Below are 25,683 nucleotides of genomic sequence, written 5' to 3' on the forward strand. Positions count from 1 at the left end.
TATAATGTTAGAATGTTCTGAGCTAAATTGAAGAAAAAAAAAACTGGTAAAAAGTGAACACAGACAATTTACCCGCGTTAAGAAAGTCAGCACATCGATCTTCCCATTCAACTTTTGACTGACCCTGACTCAATGGCATTCATGTTGACCAGTAGGTTCTAGCTACTACATTTAAAGCTGTTTAGTTTTAGTGTAGGCCTCAAGGTCAATTAGGTAGAGTATGTAACAAATCCACAATTGCCATAGTATTTTATGCCACCAAATTAATACATGGGGTCCCCGTGGCGTTTCCAAATGAACTAATTCGTACAGCAGGGTAAGAACGTGATCATTTACAAGGCATGCTCAGTTAACACTGTACATACAACTTTTTATTGTATTGAATTTGTAATATATGTATGGCCTACAAGTGTTTGTACAAATGTTTACTGTAATTATGACTTTACTACTGTTTTAGTGTAGATTAGTAAAACTGGGAGCCCCTGTGTTGCAACAATATGAAGCAGCAGGCAACATGTGTGCCCTAAGAAAAACAACACTTGACCGATTGACTGTTCATTTTCCCTATAGTCAAAGCACAAACTGTATAGCGAAGTATCCCCGCTCCACTACCACATTTGGTCTTGTTTCACCGAGACACAGCATAACTCACACGGAACATAACTTACACTGTGACAAATCAGATTATGATGGGCAGCAAAAACTCCCTAAATTTTTTGGGAGTCCAACTGTTTGCTGGCTAACCTCTCTGTGGTTTCCTCTTTCGTTGACCTCTAAATCACAACAGAGGCCGAGAGAACAGCCAGGCAGCTGAAGAGTCACGGTAAAACAACGCCGGTACCATCCTTGATGGATTGTCTCACCTCTCGCTACGCGTGTAACAAGACCGCTAAAGCAAATTCTTTGTCGTCTCGAGCTGAGGGCTGGAGGCTCGGGACGCCCTCTCAAGTCACATTTTCAGGCGACTCGTTTATGTAAACTGCATTAGGGGTCTTTGTGAGAAAGTGAAAGTGGTAATTGTCCACATTCCAAGTTTCAAGACGTAAACTATGGGACCGTCAGCCGTGAACAAGCCAGCTGCTTGCAATTTGTGTAGTAGATAATAATCAGGCTACATGCAAAGCAACGTTCCTTCTGTCAGACATTAGGCTGCGGGCCATGCCATACGGGATTTAAAAGGAATGGTTGGTTTAGTTTAAACGACCTTGCGCCAGAGGAAAAACTGGACCTCCTTTGGCCACAATCCCAGAGAAATCCAGTCCACTTTTGTCACAAGGTAGAAAAAAAAAAAAAAAATCACATTTGCTTTTTCACCTTCTCTGCTTGTCCAGTTGCTGAGGCTTTGCTGTGGTGTTTAGAAGTGATCCACTTAAACAGACAGAGTGTGATGGATGACATTTTGAGACATACTGTAGTTTAGCGGCAAGCGAGCGTTTCATCACGGCCGGACACGTCGCGAGCACGATAATAACACCAACACGTCGAACGACAAGCTCCCGAAAGCCACCATGGCAAACATCCCGACGTCTTGGACACGCGCAGACACGGGCGGCAACTGGAGCGTCCTCCCGGCTGATTGATGGCGCACTCCTCGGCCCTCCCCGCGCACACATGGCCGCCTCAGGAACAGCTGAGTGAGATATTTGATTGGTTGTCAGGCAGGAATCATGGACTTGCGTGTCTTTTCATTGGCGCTCTATTCTTACACGAACGATCGAGTTTCATTTGGGTCAGATGGCTCGGTCTGCTGTTCTCTCGCAGCAGTTGGGTCATTTCGCCAGTGCTTCCAGGAAACTCTGGTATTTCTCGAGTATGAGAATGGACATGGCAATGACGCTTTATTAGACATCATCCGCCCAAGTCTCTCCGATTATAAAACATTTGTGTCATTGCAAGCTGTGTTTTAACAAAATGGAACCTCTACGGTTGCATCCATATGATTGTATCATGTGCAACTACTTGATGAAATGAAATTGAGTAAATTCAACAAACACTTCTTTTAGTGTAAAAACAACAGAAATCAATCGTTCCAGGGTCTAACTCATGATCACAAAGCATTTCTTAGCTGCACAGGTAACTTATTTTGTTTTTGTTTTAAGTAGCATTCTAACATGAACTTAACTGTCATATGACTGTCAAAAAAAGGTTAACCACTGAAAATATCAAAACAAAAAAACCAACATTGTCATGGTTTTGGCTTTGTTTTTGTTTTTCTTTTAGCTCCAGCTGGAGTGGAGGGCGTTCCCTTCCGCGGCACACCTGTGTCTTGTTGTAATCACCACGATTTAAAAGGACTCCGACTGCTACCTTGTCTTGTCGGGTTGTTGATTTTGCTTGCGGTTTTGCTCAAGAGATATTTTCTAGACCTCGCGTTCATGGTCGTGCTTGTTCTACTAGAGCATTGTTTTGTAAGTATTTTGGTTTTCAAGTCGTTCATTTTCCCATGTTTGGATTATTGCCATTTCGTTTTGTGTACTTTCAAGTGTCAAATTTACCTAGTTGTTTGCAAGCGCTTTTTGTTCATAATTGTGTTTTCCTGGTTCTTTGTTGCCAGCGCATTCTCTTTGTACTTTGTCGGCCCTTCGTTCTTCTGTAAATATTTTTGTTTAATTTATCTGAGTCTGCGTTTGTGGGATCCACACACCATCTGGTCTGTTTTCAGACTGTCATTCATGATGAATGGATAATATGCACATGATTGATTTCTTGACAGTCTAAAAAGGAGTAAAAATGACTAAACTGTTGATTGGTCCAATCTTGCAAAACTGTTAATATCAAAACCAGTCAAGCCCTCAACTTTCCAAGGTTGGATGTTTGTATGAAAAGCATTTGTACGCTTCTAATGTAAAACAATCATATGAAAACAACACGTATGCTGGAAACTGAGCATCATGTGACCACATATTCTTATGCCACTGTGCAGACATGTGCCGTTCGTAACCTCAAAACAGATTCACCTCACACACACACACTCAGTTTTGAACATTTATTGCTTTTGACACAAGTGTAAAAAGAAGTTAACCCCTGTAAAAACTCAAAACAAACACCCTACCTTGTAGGCCTTTGACTGGAGAGGTTCCACTGCATTCCCAGTTCGGAACACAGCTATGACAGTGCGTCTGTAAAGTTTTATGGACAACCATCATTCACGCTGTGTAAAACGATGAGTGCTGGTAAGTCTGCATCATCTGATACAGAAGACCATGTTTCAAGTGCACACAGGGCTACCACTGATGATGGTTTTTATTTTTTTTGTGCCCTGACAGGTGCTGCCCGCCTCGGAGAGATTAGGTGATCATGGCAGCCTCCCTCAACCAGATTCTTTTGCCACTTGGAATGTCTCGCATGCAGCGGAGGACGGAGCTCTCCTGGCGTCCTGAGGCGAGGTAGGCGGCGGGATGAGAGGGCACAGGGTCACTCATAGGGTATGAACTGCTCACATGCTGTGTTTTCGTTAGCTTTGAGAGGGTTTCGCAAAAGGATTACACTCGTGTCACCCGCGCCAAGTGTTTTATCTCCTTGAGAGGAAGGACTTGACCTGATAAACTGAGTTTTTGTAGTCTGGAATGTGGTCAACTTTTAATCAGGACGTAAATTCATAGTTAACAAAAAGGATAGTCAAAATAAGATTCGATTTTTGATACATCTTGAATCAGGGGTATAAAACCTTTTCCATGCAGGGCTGCATATAAGAAAATTTACGGCTGGGTGGTGCACTTGGATGTTCTTTACCTTTTGTTTATTAGACATGTTAAAACTGATCCAATGTGCAGTAGCTCAACAAGATCAACTGAGCAGTTGGATATATTTTAAGAAAAAAAAATTAAATGCTGGAGTGGTGGTGGGAGGGCACAGTTTTTCATTAGTGGTTGCTGGGGTGACCACATAGGACCACACACTTAATAACGAAATGTGTGACAAAAATGTGATTTTTAATATGGACAAAAAATGTGCATTATACTTTCTCTTAATATATTTCAATTTTGATAATATATTATCCTAAACCAATGACAGAGTTTGAAGCAAACAACAAAACAAGAACATAGTCATTTTCATCCGCAAGTGGAGATCTTGCAGTTCATTTTAAATGTACTTTGCGCGCCTCTCTCTGCGTTGAATTTGAAGGAGAAAAGAGGAGCCACTTTCTTTGGATGGCAAACAAATCGTCTGTGTTCCCTCCCACAATGGCGCAAACAGCCTTTTCTACCTGTGCCCATCTACCAAAATACCAAAAGAAAGAAAACTCCACCCATGCGCACAGTTGGAGTGCGCTTTGCGCTAGACTTGCCTTGCACACGAAAAAACGGCCCCATGTCTTTTTCTCAGAACCTGTCAGTGAGGCCTGAAATCTTCATCCTTAATGTTCTGATGGTCGCAGGAAACCACTGGGTCCTGTCTTTGATAACACTAGTCAACACATTTTTCTTAAATTATTTTAATCAGAGTTGCAAGTAAACATTTTGCGCTGATTATGAATCTGCCCAAGTATTAACCAGTGTTAATATTTTTGTGTTAAAGTTCTTCTGCTGTGCTGTGATTGGTTCCAACTTGTGTACAAACTCATTTTACACCCTGGTACTTGGTGGAAATGAAGGGGGATTTCACGGTAGTATCGGCCCAACTATAGCGCACGTGAGACTGCAAACAGATCGCAACCGAGTGCAGGTAGAAGCTACAGAATGTTTGGGATACAATGGCCACGCGGTTGAGACGGAGGCGCATGTGCAGATGACTGGTTAAAGGGAGGTCACACATGCTTTGTGGACCCCAGGGAGTCGTGTGGGATGAGACGAGCGGTGCCTTGTGTTGGAGGTGCAGCTCCTGGGCGCCACACGGATGAGCTCATGAAACGCTATGCTGTCCGCCGAGCCGGGGGTTGGTCGCGGAGGGCGAGAGGCGAGGGCGACCCCGCCATCAATCACTCAGGGCGAGAGCTGAGGCCGCTGCTCACGGATCCTCCCGAGACGCAGGAGGAACATGGGGCCAAGGCCACATGAAAGGAATTGGGTGTCCCCAACTCAGCATGTGAGGCTAGAGATGGAGGCTGAGGGGATAACAACCGGGAGGTGCGCTGCCACGTAATTGGAGAGCTCAGAGACGGACACAGGGGAGGGACGATCCTGACAGAGAGCGGCCCGTGAAACCTGAAGACTGAGAGAAGCTTACGACTCAAAGCCCGGTCCGTGAACCAATCACCTCTGCTGGCAAGAATGCTTTCGATTTCTTTTCTGCGTGAGCCAGGAATCAGTCAGGAGTCATTTCAGGGCTCCCGTCATGCCCAGGTTGAGCGTGATCCACTCTCCAACATGTTGGCAGACTGGAGGCTCATGCTCGTCCGGTGCTGACAGATGAGCAGCAGACTCCCCAGGTACCAGTCAGAGTCCATCAAGAGCAAGTTGTGGAAATCTACTCACCTACACACAATATTTTCAAAGCTGCCAGTGCGCACTCGCACGACACTCTTCTCAAAATTAAATTTCTCCACAACTGTTGCCTGTTCATTCGCTTGTTTGGGTACTAGCTTACAAGGGAAATCTATTCGATGTGCTACAGTATGATGTTTTTTTTGATTTCGCGTAAACCATATTCTGTAGGGAAATATCTCTTGCAATTAAGACAGAGGGGAGATAAAGCAGATTTTTCTTTCATATGGATCAGTGGAAAATTTGTGCTGTTGTTAAAACCAGCTTTTTTCATCTTAGGAAGCTAGCTAATGCAAGCCTCTCCTTTTGCAACATCACTTAGAAACAGCTCCATTCCTTCCTTACAACTCAGCTGGATTACTCTAGCGCACTTTATTTTGGAGTAGGCCAGTCCTCCTTCAAGCATCTCCAGTTGGTCCAAAATACTGCTGCTCGCCTACCAACTAGAGCTCATGGGATGGCACACATAACTCCAATTTGGGCCTCTCTTCCCTGGGTTTCTGTACATTTTAGAGTTCATGTTAGGATTCTTTTTAATTTGGCTTTAAATCTTTAAATGGTCTTATATACCTGCCTGGTGCCTCAGGTCAGCAGACCAGACACTACTGGAGCCACTAAGGACTAAGTGGAGCCGAAGAGGGCATAGAGCTGTTTGCCGGTCCCTTTGGAATGAACTTCTGATAACCATTAGCCTAGCCCCCCCCCCTTTCCATTTTTAAAACTGATCTTAAAACACTTTATGATATGGATTTTTGGCTTTTAAGTTATTGGGTTAAGTGTCTTTTGTTTTTGAGGTGCTCTATAAATAAATTGGTTGTTTTCCAAACATTTTAAATAATTTTTAAAGCATTTAACAGCCCCCCCCCCCAAAAAAAAAAAAAACTGCCAATAAAATGTGAGACCCCCTTCATTCATTATGGAGGTTTAAAAGAATATCAACACTTGTGCCCAGATCTGCATCAAAATAAAAATTTTGCTTTTGTGAAATCCCGCTAACAAAGAAATGGTGTTGTAGTCATAACATTGCACACAGATTTATTGCCATTTGTGCATCAGGAACATTACCATAGTTTTTTTTATTTTTATTTTTTATTTTTTTTAAACAGAGCACCTGTGTCACATAAATCTGTAACAAACTCCCGGGCCAGTATGTTACATTTCTAATAAGCATCACAAAACAGAGAGGGGGTAAGTGAAAAAGAATGGCTACTGTATGGGCGCGTAATAAGAGCCAGCTGTGGACGGCCGCGTGCAGGCCTGTCTGCAGCCGGCAGTGTGCTGCTCGACGATTTCAGGCCGGGGAATAGCTGACAGACGCGTCATAAATCCATCTAGTTGTGCGGGTTTGCCTTTTCTGTGGACTGTCGAAATAAATAAATTGTATTTTAACTGATGGCCCTTCCCTCTCCAAGCATGTAGTACGTCATGTCAGCAGATTAGTACACACACTCCAGCTAATTCCCCACAAAATGAGTTGTGGTGCTTGACTAAGAAAATATGTAATTGTTACACAGTTATTAATTAATCATAGTTTAATGGCACACAAATGGTTTACATTTTGTCACTGTCCTGTAAAAAACACGCATCTCCAATTTTGAAACCTTTTTCATTTTCACATTAATGCGATGTCTGTAACACGGAAACACCATTCATGTAAAAATAAGAAAACTGAAAAAAATGGAGATAAGTGTTTTTCACAGGACCGCGACGATATGCAATGTTGCTCGATTTAAATTCAGATTCTTGTCGACAAGCAGGCGTACATTGTCTTAAATAACAAAATTCACTTGGAAAAAATATACATTTTCCATTAGGCTATTAGGTACACAAGCAGACGATATTTTTTTAAAGCAAAGTACAATTGTAGGAATATGATTTCAAGCTGAATTCAGGATGCTCTGACTTGCATATATAAGTTCAAGGTGTCAATATATTAAAACATTTGAATGGACTTTTTACGAACTTGAGCACTTTCAATGCATTGCCATATTTCTTTCCAGGTACTGGAAACCTTCAAATATCCTTGGCCAAAAGTAAACAGAACAATGTAACAAGTACCATTTCTGTATTCGAACAACGAAAAAAAAAGCAGTCCCTCATTTAGTATGGTGTGTGTCTGCCCATTTAAGGGCTGAGTGAGAGTAAGACTGATAGAGTGGTAGTGCAAGGTTTGAAGGGAGTGTGGCTGTGTTTGCACATTGCACGAAAACAATACATTTGGATCCATGGACAAAACGCCAACCAGATTAAAAAGCTTTTGCTTCAGGGGAAGTGCAATGAAATCCAACTTCAAATGAATATGTTTTGAATCCCCAATCCTACTCAAAACATGACTCTTTAAACACGATGATTTCTAACATGTTCTAATTAAAAGCAAGTTACCACCATGTTGGAGGGACTCATGTAACAGAATTATAGCTCGCCATTTTCTTGGGGTTTGTCTAAATAAATAAAAAGTGTCCTCTGCTTAAGTAATTGAAGCCCTCTGAAATGAAACACGCATGTTTCCTGCTTCGTTCTCAGCGCTACACGCTAACGTGAGGGAATCTATGTGACGCTGCGCCTGTCCGAGCAATCACTGGAAGCGCTACATCATGTTTATTAAGCGCACTAAATCAGAGTTATTCAGGCCAAAAGGGAGCCACGGCACTCCTGTGGGGAAAGGATGCGATGCTTGCAGTATTCCCTCATTTACATTTTCTCCCTCTTAAAAAAACATGCATTTCATGGGAAAAAAAAAAGTTGAAATGTACCTCCTCCCAACTGTCTTCTTGTTTGATTTGTATTTCTCACCTAGTACCATTGCCGTACGACCTCTTCTCTCCAAGCCCCCCACGCCCTGTGTGGGCCTCAGGCTAGGGGCCCAAGGCCCCAGACAGGACCAGGAAGAAGAAGCGGTAAATTCTTACGCGTTCACCTTCCAGCCTCAGGCTTCCTGTGCTCCTGAAAGCACAGCGGCGGCCCCTGCGTTTCTAATTACCGCTCTTATCACACACACTCTCTCCCTCACTTACAAGTTGCTGATAAGCTGCTTTTTGGGAAAAAAGAAAAGCAAAAACACACCACCCTGTCATTAGCAGTGTGAGCTCATAGCTATTTAATAACAACGATCCAAATGACACGCAATTTGTAATTTCTTATCCAGGTCAGCTGTGCTATTGAGAAAATGTTGAATTTAATCAGAATTTATGTTCGGTAATCCCTTAATGGCTACCAATAGTATCCTCGGTTCCATTTGAAAGGAAATGGAAAGGATGTTTGCTCATTCACAAATGAGGAAATCAGATGACATCACTATTTATGGAGTCTGTTTCAAATCGTCTCCACTCCTGTTTCCATCCAAGCGTCAAGACAGTTAACTGACTTATTTTCCCTCCGTTGGGACCTAACCTCATCCCTAATTTCATTCTAAAACACATAAAAAGCAAACCGTTCTTCTTGGTTTTACTCGGCCACTTTTACGCTGTCTTCCCGTCGCTTTCAGGCATAACTCACTGAAACAGGACATTGCTGCGTCGTACAGCCTTTGCAACGTTGCAAGTTCAGATACAATAAGTAGATGTGGGTGATGTAAACAACAAAATGCTTTCAACGCAAAGGCCCAAAGTCACGGTTGTTAAACCTCAGACTTATGGATCAGCCTCTGTCGACTTCAGTCTCCACATCTACATCAGGTACCTTATCTCATTTTCCAAGGCACGTCTCTGTTGCTTCTATTATTGCGTAAGAAGCATAGTTGATAGTCTGTTTCAGAAAGAATGAAGCAGGCAAGGCCGTGTCGCAAAGCCTTTGTGGCTTGGCGCATTCACATAATTAGATGCATGGCAAGATCTGCGCGACATCAACAACAACTTTGAACACAAAGGGGCAAGAGGCGTTACACTTTGTTTGCAGTGTTGCTTTTGCTTTTTGGGAGTTGGAAACTTACATTTGAACTCCTCATTCAGCATCATGGAATAGGCGACCTTATACCTAGGACAACCAGTGTGGAAGGGGCTATTGGCTACTGGGAATAAGTTGCATATTTGCAAGTCATAAGTCCCAAGTTACTGTGGCAGAAAACAAGCAAGCCAATTTGATTCCCCACAAAATTTCAAGCAAGTAAAGTCATGACTTGGGTTAAGCGAGTTACGTCAAGTCAAATTTAGTATCTGTACTTGCATTAGTTAGCCACACTATCACACAGTTTCAATGGGTCCAAATGCAGTCTCCTTGTTACCTACTCAAATAAATACATAACCGGCATTAGGCTTAGTTAAGCGTTGATCTTATATCAGTTAGCTAAACTGTGATGTTAATGTATTTTACCTGTATTTATTGGTTTTATAGTGTCTTACAATGTTTGATGTTGTAGTTGGTGTCTCTTACCTCTGAGTGAAAATCCTGCATGTTGCCAATTTCTTTTTCACGATTTGATCCAAAACGTAAAAACTTGAAGTGATACTTTCTTTATAAGGTGGGCTCTGCACTCCAAATACACTGCCCCCCCAACACACTCCCCACCCCACACTCCCCACCCCCAACAATCTTGATAGCAAATTTCCAAATGCAAAGACTTGCCAAGTCATGAATTTCAAATCCAGTCAAGCCAGGACGAAGTCAAGTCGAGTCTTTCATGAGTTTTCGCCAAGCAAGTCCCAAGTTCTAAAACTGGGGACTAAAGTCTGACTCGAGTCAAGTCGTGAGTCCCCCATCTCTTCTATTCTTAGAACAAAACAGACAACAACTCTCTAATCCCTACACCTAATCATATGTTATCCCTCTCTTATCACTCAACAGTCAAACATTAGAATTCTTGGAATGGCGTAATATACCCCATCATGTTATACGTATCAAGCAGCACACTCGGTGGAATCTGCTGTTTTTATTCGTGTTACTCTACAAGTTCCCCCCCAAGAGAGCAGAAGCTAGCAATATACCTGTACTACTGTGAGGAGAAACATGATCTGCAACTGAGTCAGTCTTTTTAACAAAAACCATGTTGCGGCATGTCAACGAGCTGACAAAGTTGCATCACCCAAACCTTAACAAGCTTGCCCTCTGAACTCCGAACATGGCATCAGTTGTAGTAGCAACACAAAACATTTCAAATACATGCTCTATTGTTTGATATAGGCTGTACTTGAAAGTGAATTGTTCATACCAGTGCTTAAGTTATCATGACTTTTTATTACCACTGAATGTGGTACTGAATTATTAAAGAAATGCCAGATGGAATTGCAAAAATGGCGGAAACTTTTCTGAAAAGGATCAGACGGCGATTAGACCAAAATTCTTAATGGCTGAGTCAAGGTGAACACAATCAGTTCTGTGGCACTTGTTGAATTCCAAGTAGTTCCTATACTCTAAATCAGGGGTCTTCAATCCTATTCCTCGAGGACCGCCGCTGTCCTGCCTCTTTTTTCTTTTCTAGAGATTGGAATCCAGAAGTGGTCTGGTCTGTTTTGTTTTGTGCTGTATTGTGGGGAAATTGAATCCGAAACCTTTTGATGATCTTCCTGTCTCTCCAGTACACTTGTTCATTCCCCTTTGGGAAATGAAGTGTATTAAGTTCTTTGGATGGAGTGTAAGCAAAAATGTGTTGGTTCTGCGGTGTTAAAACCAGCAGTTCGGCATCGTCTCTTCTGCTCTCTCCAAAAGCCCCTCTGTGGAGACTAGAACGATCCACCTGAGACAGACTTTCCAGTGTGGTCTCAATACAACGATGAGGTATCTCATCCAAAGCATGCATCAGCCTCGACAGGGGATGGGCGGAGAGGTGCTAGCGTTGGAGCGAGGTGAAGCGAGGGCCTGTTTAGTAGGCCTGCAGGCCGAAGGATGCTAAGTGCGGAGCACTCTTCACCCGGGCAAAGGTTCACGCCGATCATCTGGGCCAATCTGTTCCAGACGTGGTAAATGACACATTATTGGATCCAGACCTGACAAGGGCTTTGTGTATATTACATTACCAGACACTGGGCTCACTTAAGCTTCATTACCTCCATGCCTCCTCCCCACCTAGAGGGAGGAAAGGGAGAGGGCAGTGTCGAGCTCAACCCCCACACCCGCCCCCTCAAGCCAATGCACAGAGGGTGCTTTTTCCTCCAGGTCAAGCTGGCTTCTCGGCAGTCGGCTCGCCACCGCGTAGCCCTCTTTTTTTCCCCCTCGTCTTCCTCCTCCCTGCCTGCGCTCTGTGCTGGGAACCTGTTAAATGCAACAACACCAGAGTCCGCCCTAGAACACCCAAGATGATCCTGCCCGCAGGGATTTCTGGGAAGATATTAGAAACACACCAGCGAGGTCACCGCGCCCTCTTCTCTTCCCACATCGACGAGACCAATGGAGCGAGCTGGTTTTAGAACATGGTACAAAATATAGCCTTGTCAGAGATGTAGTCGACCTATAAAAGCTATCGTGCATAAAAGGTATGTGTGTGACAAATTCTTGTGCATCCATCTCTCAAATGAGTGTTGTAGGTCAACTCAAAAAAAAAAGACCACTATGTGGGCGGTTCAAGTCTTTGAGGACTTGGAAGTGTTCCACTGTGGAACCAGCAAGGTGATTTCAAGATGCGCATCAGTCTTCAATTTTGGAAAATGGAATCAGTGGTCAGTTCCATTGATCAAAGCGCAAAATAAGCTTGGCCAGTCGAACCAGTATTATTTTTTGCCATACAATTCCATGCATGGCCGAGGAGAGTTTGAAAAGTGTAGCTTGCGTGGTGTGCTCAACAATGTTGTCTGATTAGCTGAGGAACAGTGGGGGATTTATAGGAGACTTTACTGCCAGTTAAAGAGAACGGTGTGTACAGGAACTCTCTTGGGTCATGGGCTGTTGTTGACCTTTTTAAACAACTATGCAGAGACGTTGCATATGTGGTTAATTGTTGTACATCCATCCATCAATCAATCGAATTGTTGCTCCAGAGGAAGTCCAAAAAAGACAAATGTATGACTACTGCAGCTTTGTCTCTAAGAAATTGGCTTTTGGGGATCTGCTGTGGAACCAGGAAGGTATCTTCAAGACATGCATTAGTCTTCCTCATTGTCAGGAGATCCAGGTTCAAATCTGCAGCAGAACATCTCAGTGTGGAGTTGGCATGATCTTTCAGTGCTTTCATGTTTTTTTTCAAGGTTCTCCAGTTTCCTCCCACATTCCAAAAACATGCTACTTCTTGAATGTGTGTGTGAATCCTTTGTTTACCAATATGTGCTTTGCTAATTTCGCTAGATCTATCGGATACATCACCACCATCTCAGAGTTTTATTTTCATAGGCCCACATGATGGTACCTACAGTCAAACCCAAATGTATTCATACCCCAAGGGTATGAACAATTTTGAGTTTGGCTGTAGGCCTTTCCTTATTGCAAATAGACAGATACATAGACATACTGTGCCTACTTAAAGTGGGGAGGAGCAATCGGTTTAGTATGTTTGTTTTTTTTGGCCTACCAGTTCCCATAAGTAGGTATGCACTTTTAAAAAACAATTATTTGACATAATAATTGATTACTAATTATTTTGTGGAGCCCCCAATTTGAGAACCACTGCTCTAAGAGACTACAGTGCCTGGTAAGCATTTTGTTATAAATGCTGTGATGAGTTTGTGACTTGTTATTAATGTGTATTAGCTGTTCCATTCAGATGGTCGATAGAGTTTTTCGTGGTGAGATTACATTGTGGACATAAACCAAACTCCGACAAGAGATTTGGAGTGTGTCTGTGGGCATTTTCACTCATTCATCCAGTTCCCAATTACATTCTCATTAACACTGACCTAACCAAGCATGCCTTTATGGACCTTGCTTTGCACAGTAGGAGCAGAAAAAGGGTCCAGTTCCCCAACCGTTCCCACAAAATGTACTTGCAAGATGAAGATTTAAGATTTCAATCATGAAAGAGAGGTTTGTCTCATCACCTGTATAGAATGTTAAAACACAGTGTACAATTGAATCCCTCCTTGGGTGGTGGGTGCGGATAATGGTTTTAAATTCGTACGCCTTAGATGTTTCACAATGGGATGTCTGCCACGAGTACTTTTGGCTGAACCTCCCTCATTTGTATGACAAATGCATGAACAGCCATAGCACACATTTCTGGCAGGGACCTCCACGCTCAGTTCCCCATTTGTCACTCGCCTACCAGACTTTGGACAGGTGTGTATCCACGACTTACAGCATGTACAGGAGTGTGTGTGTGTGTGTGTGTGTGTGTGTATGTATGTGGATTTAATACGACACTGCGCAGGTATCCATTCCGTAGTTGCAGCATGTGAGCTCAGACTCCGCATATCATGCGTGGGCATCAGGCTACAAACCAAACAAGGCAGCCCAGACACATGTAATTCATAATAATGTGTTTATGTAGCATAAAGTCGCCACCTATCACATTCATACCTCAAAGCATTGTAAAATAGATTAGCCGTAATAATTTACAGGTCGCCCTTCCCTCGAGAGACGACCCCAACTTATTTAACACAACAAAGGCGGGCGGGTGTATATTTTCTGACAATGGTCTTGCGCCGCAATCAGCTGCCACCAAACGACACGAGAGATCTTGAACGTGACCCCCCCCCACCCCAGGAATGATAACTAAAACGTTTGCTCGCATGATGTATGTGCCACGAGGATTAGTGTTACAGTAAAGAGGCCCGCAGCTGGAGCTGCCACAGTAGCCGGCGAGGAGCTGCGAAACCGCACTATATGAATCTTTGTAACGCCGAATAATAACAGCTGCATCATGTTGGCTCTTAAAATAAGGATATTAGTCCTTTATACACGTGCCGTTTTTTCCTCAATGTTGTTTTGAAGGAGAATTTGTGCAGTTCCAAACGCACGGTGCGCCGGAAAGAGCAAAACGTTGAGAGACGGCGTATTTATCAAGCTCAAGTCCATCATTAGTCACCTTGTGTGACTTCACTTATTTCTGTTTTCCTCCTTCTCTCATTCATCGCTCTGCATTCTTGTTTGTTTAAACTCTGTTCACAAGCGGCCGGTGCAGCGGGTCACTTTGATGCCAAGAAACTGTGAATACACAATGGTTAGTTTGCATTGCTGGTAGAATTACTGAGGAAAGACATTTGCCACACGCATTTTTTTCACAACTGCAAGACAGTGAAAGGATTTAACCACCAACGGCAGGAAGTATCAAAGTACAAATACTTACAGTACATTTTCAAGTATCTGCCTGAATATTTATTTTTCTGGTGACTTTATACTTTTACTCCCTGGGTTTGAAGATCAATATCTGCACTTTCTATATCTTACTTAGCCGAAACAGACGTGTTGATTTTTCGAATTCCTTTTATGACGACATGTAAAAAGACAAAAGAGAGAAGTAATCTCAATTGCGGTTGAAATCGTGATTGATTAACATCTTTAGGATGGCAGGGATATGAACCAAGGAGCATCAACGATGACACAACAGTTTTGGAGAAGCAAGATAACCCCCATTCACAGCCTTTTTAATGACCAGTGGTTTATATTGTCAACTCCATGAAAGCACTGTGTGATTTATTTTATTTTTTGTTTTTTTTAGCATAAACGGCTGAGCCAAGGCAAGCTAGCTCTTTATTTATTTATTTAATTTATTTATTTTTATTGCGCTAGTTGTCAAAACAGATATTGTTTATTAAATAATTAATAGTTGACTGTAAAAATTCATTTGTACTTTTTACTAAAAAGATTCAAAACAGAGCTTCTTTTGCGAGAAGTATTTGTACTTCAAGCAGAGAATGTGACCGCCTCTGTTAGTAACTAATTAGGTCACAGTGTGGACACAAAACCACCTCTAAAGTCGTCGAAAGACGTGTGAAACGAGCTCGAATGTAGTGACTGAGTGGTGAGTGAAAAATGTATTCTGCCCTTCACACATTTGCGTGTGTGCATGTGCCTATGCGCGTGTGCGTGGGTTGGCGGACATGGAAGGCAGGTCGGGCAACACTGTTCCAGCTCATTAGCTGTGATTAATTGACGCGCGAGCTTTCCCATGCTCGTCCTTGGCTGGCCCAGACACGGCTCACCTTGGAGGGCACCCACTGCTTCAACACCAGTGGGCACATAAACTCTCTTCTTGCCGTCTTGGCATACATTTTTATATTACAGTGCAAAAGTCTTAGGACACCGTAGCTCTGTTTTATTCATGACCTTATTACAGCAGTCATTTTGACGTTGTAAAATGGTCATTTGAATAGGTCAGTTGAATAGGATTTGTTTTCCTGGTTGTATTCATTCAAGATGTTTAGACAGTGCTGCATATATAGCCGTTTATTTTTTTAATTGTCTTGACTGTTGTTTGGATGCAATTATTGCATAGAATGAAATTAAGTACAAAAGTCAAACATTGCCATTGTAACATTGTCAAGAATATACTGTAAATAAACTAAATATACTACTGCTACTATTGCTTTTACTACTGCTATATGATTATAGCCTAATTAATAATAATGATAAGGTTAATGATATTGATCAAAACAATGATAATGATAAATTATGCCAGAAAACAATAATTAACCATATATCACTAATTGAAATTTGTGGAAGTGTTTTCCAATGCTATACCAAAATATTTGTCATTATCATAATTTTATATTTAAAACAAATTAGATAAAATAGCGTTATTTTGTTTAGTTATTTGAACAATTGGAGCAGTTACAGTCAAATGACTAGAGTATACACACACACACCCACACACACACACACACACACACACACACACACACTTTAATTACCCCATTGAAATACTTTTATGCGTCCTATATAAATCAAAGCTATTTTTTTTCTTCCAATGATGAAATGATCGAAAACACTCAGTTTTACTATTACTTCATAGTGCGCCATGTGTCCATTTTCAAAAGGCACAAAATGAGTTGTTTGCCCAATAAAGCAAAACCAGTATTACACGAAAGTACAAAACGACCTCATGACTAAGTAATTATGAAACGGTAGCATAAAAATGCACATCATTTTTATTCCAATGCAAATCTACTCCCTGTCTTTCAGAGGCACAGGTGGTCCAAAAGTGTAGCTTTGTCCGGCAGCATGTAATCTCCAATTCCTGACAGAGATTATATGACCCAAAAACACCAGAGGCTTGTTCGCACACAAATATACATCCATGTAGGTCTCCTCAATTAAGACATAATAAATTCAGCGCTAGCCTTTGTTGTTCCCACTTATTGAGGAAATATGCTCTCTAATCCACTCGTATAAGAACCATCTGTGTAAATGTGTGTGCCCACGGAGGCTTGCTGGTCACTGGCTGGCTGCACTCTACTGTATCTGCTCGGTGCGGGTGTGCGTGTGTGTGTGTGTGAGGGAATCAGTGTGAGATCAACTGATGTGTGAGCCGTTAGCCGGAGGCGTTCACAAGAGGATCCATCTCATCTCTAGTCTCTGCTCTCTTCTACTTCTCGCTAAAATAAATAGCTCTTGTTTCTGTTGGGTCCCGGGCCACCAGCAGACACACACACGCACACGCACACACGCATGCACGCACACCCCATCACACACAGGTATCATCACATCACATATATACATACATGAGTTACAGTATACAGCTGGAAATAGTAATTTTACATGATATTACATGTTATATGTTGAACCTTTTTTTTTTTGTTTGTTTTACTGAGCTGAAGAGATAATAAATATCATGCAATTTTAAAACAAAGAAATACAAAATAAAATAAATATGTTATTTGTTTTGTATGTAAATGTGCAAGGCAATTTTCTCACATATAACAGTATTGGAGATTTTAAGATAAAAAACATAATAATCGGACTTGCCAGCTTTTCATCCGACATGATTTGGTAAATTTATGACTTATTTTGTTGTTGTTGTTTGCCGATTGTATGTATGCTTAGCTGCAAGTTTTCTGGTTACCGATATATTTTTGGGGAATTGTGCCGTGAAATTTCTTCAAATATATTGGCTATCGCACAATCGCTGTATCTTGACACTTTCAGATGCACAATACGGTATTGAGTTACTCTGCAATTCCCAAACCTAATATAAACAAGCACACAACAAATAATACTGATGCTGCTAAGTTAGTACTCTGTAGGCATCTCACATTGCTTGAAGATAAAATCATTTTCCGTATTTGAGGGATATTTTATGTGATGTGAAATTAAGCAATATATTTATATCCAATTAAAAAACATAATTCTGATGGGAATTCCTAAACAAGCTAAGCCTTATTCTCTGTCACTATTGACCCTAAGTGACCACACATGCTGTGCATGAGCACACGCTGAACCTTGTGTTTAAATCCGGCGCTCGCAGATAATTCAGACGTAAATATGCTTAAAGCTGCAGAGGTTTTTTAATTTCCTGTGCAGGCCACACACAACTTCTGAGAGGCTTCCGTTTTTTTTTTGTTTTTTTTTGGTGGGCTAAAATCTGCTCTAACCCTAAAACAGAATCTGCTGTCATTATTTTTTTTAATAGATTACAGTCGAGGCTTTGTCTCACACTTACTAAAATAATTAGAAATTGAAGTGAACTTCTTGTTATGCATCTTATTTGCTTGAGTACGCGTTTATCGACATCTCAGGGGAGAATCGAGAAAAAATGTTTTGCGGTAAAAGTATATGTAATGTAATAGAACAGAACACAATAAGCTTTTATTAGTGCTATGATGGGAACATTCTGGTTTTATAGCATCAAAAATATCCATGTACATATTTACAACATCAGGCAATAAGCCAGAGCAGAATGAGAGCGGCCGTGTATGTGAATACTAAATAATCACACACATATATATATATATATATATATATATATATATATATATATATATATATATATATATATATATATATATATATAAAAAACATACTCCTAGTTTATTATAGAATAAATAGCTATTTCACCTAAAGAAGTCCATGTGAACAGCAGCAAGAATAGTCAGCAGTACTGTATGTAGCAACACAAAATCAGTAAATAGCAGTTCAGAATTAAATAACACACCAGCCATACTATCAATGGTGGATGGATAATTTTATTATCAGCCTCTTAAAATAATGGCCTAAGTCATATTTTGACTAAATTAATTTTTTTATCTTAATCATCTCCTCAGGATGCTGGCCACCTCTGGTAAAATCGGCTGCATCCTTAGTTAAACAGAGCATTCAATTTTATGCCTGAAATGAAATTATTAATACATATAAAATCATCAGAATGTGGTTAAGTTTGAAGTGTTTTCTGAAGGAACAGAAAAAATTACTTAAGCGATTATATTCATAATATATGAATATTATATACAGTATGGTGTATCAATAGCATTGTGGGAAAATTTAATATATCCATTTTATGCATGTAACCCACAATGAAAACTGTCATACACAGCTGAGTGATATTATCCAGAATTGCTAATCCTGTTGTCCTACCGACTGCAGACACCGTTTGTTATCCCGGTAATTGCTTTCAGACAGTTAACAATTCAGAGTCAAACCGTCACTGGCCCGACGGATGCAAGAAATGCATTGGTGGGGGGGAGTGCAGAGAAAAAAGCGGAGGAGCGGGAATTGAAGTGGCCCCCACCGATCCTCTTGTGCAGAAGAACTGCCGGCCAAACAGAGCGCTCATTGTGTCTCCGGTCCTGCTCTTTGTCGCCCCCCTCCACACACTGACTGTCCTTCACCACAGGAGAAATTTCCAAGTTGTAATTAAAGCATGAATCACGACACAATGATTTTGTAGAGGTGATGCACTATTTCAGTGAAATAAAATGTAATACATTTAATTTATTAATAAAATATTTTGAGATTTGCTCAAGTTTTGGGAAAATTGGCATTGATGCATTTTCAACAAAGAAATAAGAGTTTACAGAACTAATTGTCAATAATTTATATTTTGTTTTTTCCAATATAGGTCACAATTTTTTTTTATATCATTTTTAAAATTATTATTATTTTTTTTTTGTCCCCGTTTTTCACCGAAGGATTTTTACATTTTTAAAAAAAGTGATTAATTTATAAAGGCTGTCGGTTGCAAAAAGTGAGAGTCCCCTCCATTTAAGGAAAAAAGTAATTTCCTGCTGCTCGCTGATGCCAAAATACTAGTTTTTGCTTTTGTGCCCTCCAGGCTGGATTATTGCAACTCTTTGCTAACAGGTTGTTGCCCAAGCAAATCTGTAAAGACCCTTCAGCTGGTCCAAAATGCTTTTGCACCAGTCCTAACCACAACCAGGGCAGGAGATCATATTTCATATGTACTTGCATCCAGTACTGGCTTCCTATAAAAGGTTTTCGATAATTTCGATACTCCAACGATTAATTAACATTCATATTCAGCCGTGTAAAAAAAATTAAGAGACCATGATCCATCCATCCATCCATTATCTATACCGCTTATCCTCACAAGGGTCGCGGGTGTGCCGGAGCCTATCCCAGCTGTCTTCGGAGAGTAGGCGCTGGACATTCTGAATTGGTTGCCAGCCAATCGCAGGGCATACAGAGACAAACAAACATCCGCACTCACAATCACACCTAGGGGCAATTTAGAGTGCCCAATCAACCTACCATGCATGTATTTGGAATGTGGGAGGAAACCGGAGTACCCGGAGAAAACCCACGCAGGCACGGGGAGAACATGCAAACTCCACACAGGGAGGCCGGAGCCGGGATCGAACCACTGAACTATGAGGCGAACGTGCGAACCAGTCGACCACCGTGCCGCCTGAGACCATAATGTTTTCTTCAATTTCTTGTTCACTTGTTCTGATGCTACTAAGTGTAGGCAGATCATCTAACTGTTTTAAAGTACTCTGTCCTTTTGAATTTAACAGAGAAAAAAAATATTTTTAGGGGGAACGTTAGAGTGTTATCTTTGTCTTGTGTTGTAATGTATTATGAAAAAAACAAAAATGTATTTTTCCAATTTTGCTAACATCGGCTAATTAAATTGACCAGCTGGCCCTGCAAACCACTACATAGCTAGTCACAATCATACCTTAACACGCTTGTGGTGCCTTAAAAACTAGGTTGAACATGACCCTCCCGGAGGTTCAAATTTTTTGTGGTTCCAAAATTGTTTGATGGGAGGTCGAGCCTTTAAGTACCAGGCTCTTCTCTTGAGGAACAACAGTCCAGGGGCAGGGTATCCTTCTTATCTCAACTCAACTGGCTGTTGTTGAGCCCATTGTTCTCCTCCCGGCCCCTTGACTCCTCTATACGGTTTTCTCTGTCTAACCTCTGTCCCTCTAATATGTCATCTCAACCCAACTGGCTGAGACAGACGGTCGCCCCACAAAGCCTGCGTTCTGTTTGAGGTTTCCTCCTTGCCTCTGTTGCCAAGTGCTTGCTCATGGGAAGTTCAGTTGGTATTCTCATATTCCTATGAAGAGTGTTGTTCTACCTGCTCAATGGGTTAAGTGCGATGAGCAAAACTGAAAATTAAGAATTGGCACTTTATGGACAAAACTGACTTGATTAAAACGATCACAACTGGATGGCCTTTTTTTGTCTTAGAAGTCGTTCCGCCTCTCAATTAGGAAGCCTTCTTCAGTTCATGCAACAAGGCTTGGTTAGGACAGAGTGGCCTGATCCTCATCAGGCCTTGTTGCATGACCTGATAAAGCCTTCTCAGATGAGAGACAGAACGTCTTCTAAGACAGAGAAGTCCACTATGCGATCCTTTCAATGACCTGAGAAAGAAATGACCTGGTTGAATGAAAATATCCACAAGCGCGACTTGGCTCAAGGACTCTGAATTAGGCTTGCACACTGGTGCATTGGTGGTTTCGGTCGCAACTCTGGAATTTCGGTGCCATACTCATACTCCTCCATGACACAAAGATAAGTTAAAAGTGCGCCAATGGCAGCAGTGAACTTGGCTTGGCTGTAATGCTACGCTGTTATTAGCCCAAGTTGCTAAAGTTATGCCGCTAACGTGAGGCCCGGAAACTCCGCAGCACTAGTTTAGCCAGCTAAGCTAATGAGGCTGCCTATAAAGTCTCGTTTGCCACGTTTGTTTGAATAGGCATTTTGCTTTTAGCGTTTGAATGATTGTCATAGTAACTCGAGACCTAGCCACCTTTTATAGGAACGTGTGATTCCTTAATATCGTTGTACTGTTGAGCTGTTTCAATTTTAATCTTTGTATTTCATTATTTCCATGTGTCACTGTGATATGGTGGACATACTGCACACACTTCTGCCTGCTTTCAGATGGGCAGAGTACAGGTTACAGACTACAGGCATTCGTCCATTTACGATCATAACGACAATCAGGGTTTAGAGGCTACGAACAACACACAACAAACTAGTTTGCGCAGCATAGTATCGAAGATCCCCTGTATTGTGGCCTATCAGGAAAAATGTCATTTTAACCCGAGTTCACCCCTAAAACAGCTGTAGAACGTGTATGAAGACGTTGAAAGGGATTAGAGCGCCACCTGTAGTAGCGGAGGCAAGCAAACGTCCGCCCATGAAGGTAGTCCCCTCCTGGCGCAAAAGCAGTTGGATTAAATGCATTTAAACTACAGCAGTATCTTATGCAAACTGTGCAAACACGTACACGAGAAGGTGATGAGTTAGCAGTCAGCAATTACCGCTCAATACTTCACATGTGGAAATGGATGATTGATGCGGGACGTTTCATTTCCACACCTCTAAAAGGTCCCTTTTAGCGGCGGCACCCAGCACGCCGCAGAGTGGGTGCGCTTCAAAGGCCGCCGATGGGATCTGGCCTTCCTGCTCGGCCTCTCCGGGACAAGAGTAGCTTTATTCTGCGGGCTGGGTGTGTGTGCGTGTGTGTGGGGTGGCGTGGTGGGGATTCCACACCTGTGTTTGCTCCGTTCCCAATAATTGAGAGCCCCTCGTGCTATTTTCAGCACCGAGCACAAAGTGGCTCACTCATATGGATCTCAGGGCGAATAATCTTGGCTCCAAACTGGATGTGGCTGGAAAGGTCGAAGACTCACGGATTAGGCGTGCAGGGGTGTGCAAATATGCAGCGCCATATGAGCGTGAAAGAAAAAACACGGGCCAAGGGGAACAGAGATGTATGGCACAATTGTGACTGCTGCATTATTGGCATGGATACGCCTCACATTTTAAACTACAAGTGATGCAAATAATTCTATTGGTTTTGACATGTTTTTCGGGGTTTGAGTGAATGCTATTGTACCGTTTGTAGGGCACAGATTAGGCACGCTTGGGAGGGAGTTATGTTATTCCAGAAGATTAGTTTAGGCAAATAAGAAAATGTAAGATGTATTACTTATTTCCATCATTTGAATGTAATTGTAAATATGTCAGTCATTCTCAGTCCTCTTATGACTTTAACATTATTAATTTAATTAGCATCACAAAAAGTATAATTACAAATTAGTATTCATGAATAGTCTTTGGGTTCCTATTCATTATTTCTGGTTTTGCATCTCCGAATGCAAAATATTTTACTCTAATTCTTTTTTATTTTTATTATAAATATATTTTATATTTTTATATTTTGTGGCCCGCGAAGACAAATCATGCGCATCATATTTCTTGCAAATTGTCTTCACTTTTAACAAAACTGAGATATGAGATATTGTCAGCATTTTTTGATACCAATCCCTCCTTTAAAATAAATGGAAAACTAGTTGAACAAACATTTATTTATTAGCTTCTTATTTCAACATTAGTTATGGCACGTTGTGGTGTATATGTAATAACATAAGGGGATCATACTTTTACGGTATATGGGTCATAACAGCCCTCCGAGGGGCACCATAACTACAATGTGGCCCGCGCCAAAATCGAGTTTGACACCCCTGATCTAAGGTAATGAGCACATTCACAGATGCACAAAATAAAACTGAGCAATAAAGAAGTGCAGGTCCGAGCCAGTTCCTTGTTAGTGCGCAACGGCGAGTTATGGCGGGGGCAGGTCAGCCCAAGTGCAGAGAGACCTCCGGGTCTAAACAGTCGCTCACTTTGGCTTCTGAAGAGCCGCTGCTCTGACTTTTTCCCACAATCTTCTCGAAAGGCTTAATTGATAGACGTACTAGGTGGCCATGAAACTCATCATAACAGAATGTTCCAAATGTAATTGAATTTTGCTGAAATATTCGCTTCGCCTGCCATTGCAAGCCGTGCGTGTTATGTATTTGCGCCAAGCAACAATGATAGATTTAGAGTTATGTTACGTGTTACATGACAGCTCCTGCGCCCGCCAGTTCATTATGATATTAATAGGCCGGGTTGAAAAGGCCAAGACATTCCTCACTTGTCATACAGCCTTAACCTTGTTAAACCTTTCGGAAAAGAACAAAAAATGCAACCAACCCCCAAGAATCCAAATGGGAGCCATTTTTATTTAAAATATTAACTGGCTGTCCGTGCTGGCCTGGTAATTTATTACAGAAAGGCGGGAATTGTGACAAATCATTCAGCTCGGCAAAGCGGGCTGTGGCAAAGTTCAACAATTAGGCTGCTGCGTAAAAATGGTCGACTCCCCCAGTGTTGGGCGTGTTGGAATTATGTTTGCTCGCCGGCTTAGCGCGCACTTTCAAAGGGCGACGTTGCGAGCGGGAGGTTGACGCATGGGGAATGTGCACAAATATGGTGGAACACACACGTATTTTGCAGTAAATCTGAGCGGCGAGTAGTGGCGTTTTGGGTTGGGGAGTGGTGGGGGTGGGGTGGTGTTGGGCCGCATCGGAGGTGGTCAGTGAAGGGGTGTTGAGTGAAGGCATAGCTAAATAATCAACCCGAGACGGGGGTCAACTCTTTCCAAGTCATCTGTGATTTTGAAGAGGCCGAAGAAAGAGAAGATCTTGTTACTTTTACAAAATAGTCAAATTACAAATCACCTCTTTCAGTTTTGCTTGGTAAAAAAAAAAAAACCTCCCAAAACTGCAAATAGAAAAAGCAGCTCAGACATGTTATATTTTGACTTCCAGTCAGCCAAGCCTAAACCCTCTGTCAATATTTAGCTTTCTTTTAATGGGGTCATTTTATGCTACTGTCTGACCGTGATGGCCAATGAGTAGCTACTTGCTCAGTGTCACACTGTGAAGTGTACCTGGGAATATCTCTCAGTCAAATATACCGGCCTGACGGCGCAGACAACGAGGCTTTCTGAACATCACTAAAAATACCTTTTCATATTGAATGTTTGGTAATAATTTAGTGAGACACTGTTTATTGTGTGGGACATATTCCAGATCCATACACACTTGATGAAAATCTGAAAAATAGAGAGCCCATATGTTGTAAAACATTTTTAATGACCTCAATTTCCCCCTACGATATGCTTTAAATAAATTATATTTATCAGATAGGGATCGGCTCACCCGAATAGCAATCGTCTGTGTATAATTAAAATGCATTGAGGAAAACAATATTTATTCTTTTTTTCGTTTTCCAAACCCAAAGAATTCTTCAGAAAATGTTGGGGAAAAAAATACACTATAATACAATACACATTCTCCACAAAGCACAGTTCTTCAAAAGGTTTGCCACTGTTGAAATTAAGTGTAAAGCTGACCCATAAAACAAACGATAAATATTGTATTTGAACAGCAAAAAAAAACAAAACAGATACAGTAATTTCAGCTAACAAATGTCTGCTTGCTTAATGCTGACATGCAGTATTAGGTGAAACTCAGTTGACAAGGTAACTGAGATTAGCATAGTTGTTACGGTAATTGTAAACAGTTGAACAACCGCTCTAAATTTGGACTCGTAAAATATTTATAAAACATAAAGTAAAAATCGCAAATTTTTGCAAGAGCATATCCTGTTGAAAATCTTATTTTTGTTTTCTTTCGGGTTACCAAATGACCCGTCAAAAACTCACTCAGTACCCCCTGAGAAAGCCAAGGTAAAAAGTTTTGTCTCTGACACCAGTTTCACCTATTCACACAAAATTGGGTGGTCATATCTATCATAACGTCGCATGAGACATTCTCAAGGACCCAAGCATGAAATTGAACAGGAAGTCAGCCATTTAGGTTTGAAGCAGCCATTTTATACTCGTTTTTTGGCAAACCCCTATTAAACAATTCGTCCAAATGAGCCCCAATCGGAAGCGGGTACCATAGACAGGCGGGCGACACTAAATTGCAAGGCGCCCCAACCATGAAGCCCCCAACACACCCCACGCCCCCAGCGAGCTGTCATTCAACATCTCAATGCGGCAATAATGCTGTGGGCTTTCTTGTATCGCTGCTGCACTTGACAAATGACTATTTATATTCATTCAACCCAAACCGCAGCTATAAAAGTCTTAAATGTTTTCAACTTTTGGTTTGTCAAGTAATCAATAATAAACTATGCTTGCTGAGAGTGA

General features: G+C 41.5%; 1 protein-coding gene across 4 annotated transcripts in view; it reads left to right on the top strand.

The window, feature by feature from the left end:
- The first annotated feature begins 2,322 nt into the window (after nucleotides 1-2,322).
- Nucleotides 2,323-25,683, top strand: part of LOC147141096 (uncharacterized) — a 125,077-nt gene continuing 101,716 nt past the window's right edge. For 2 of the 4 annotated variants that reach the window (XR_015088300.1, XR_015088301.1), the window contains exons 1-3: nucleotides 2,323-2,408; nucleotides 3,060-3,173; nucleotides 3,267-3,386. Coding sequence is in view for 1 of the 4 variants with exons in the window: in XM_086042492.1 (XP_085898618.1) it covers nucleotides 3,298-3,386; nucleotides 8,221-8,320 (189 nt within the window). In the remaining 3 variants the exon portion in view is untranslated. Of the gene's footprint in view, nucleotides 2,409-3,059; nucleotides 3,174-3,266; nucleotides 3,387-4,771; nucleotides 5,450-8,220; nucleotides 8,321-25,683 lie in introns of those variants that run through there. The other 2 variants (XR_015088299.1, XM_086042492.1) reach the window with 2 other exon arrangements.

This window comes from Filicampus tigris, chromosome 10 (genome assembly GCF_054856515.1).
Source record: "Filicampus tigris isolate MCC_2025a chromosome 10, RoL_Ftig_1.0, whole genome shotgun sequence".
Taxonomy (NCBI): Eukaryota; Metazoa; Chordata; class Actinopteri; order Syngnathiformes; family Syngnathidae; genus Filicampus; species Filicampus tigris.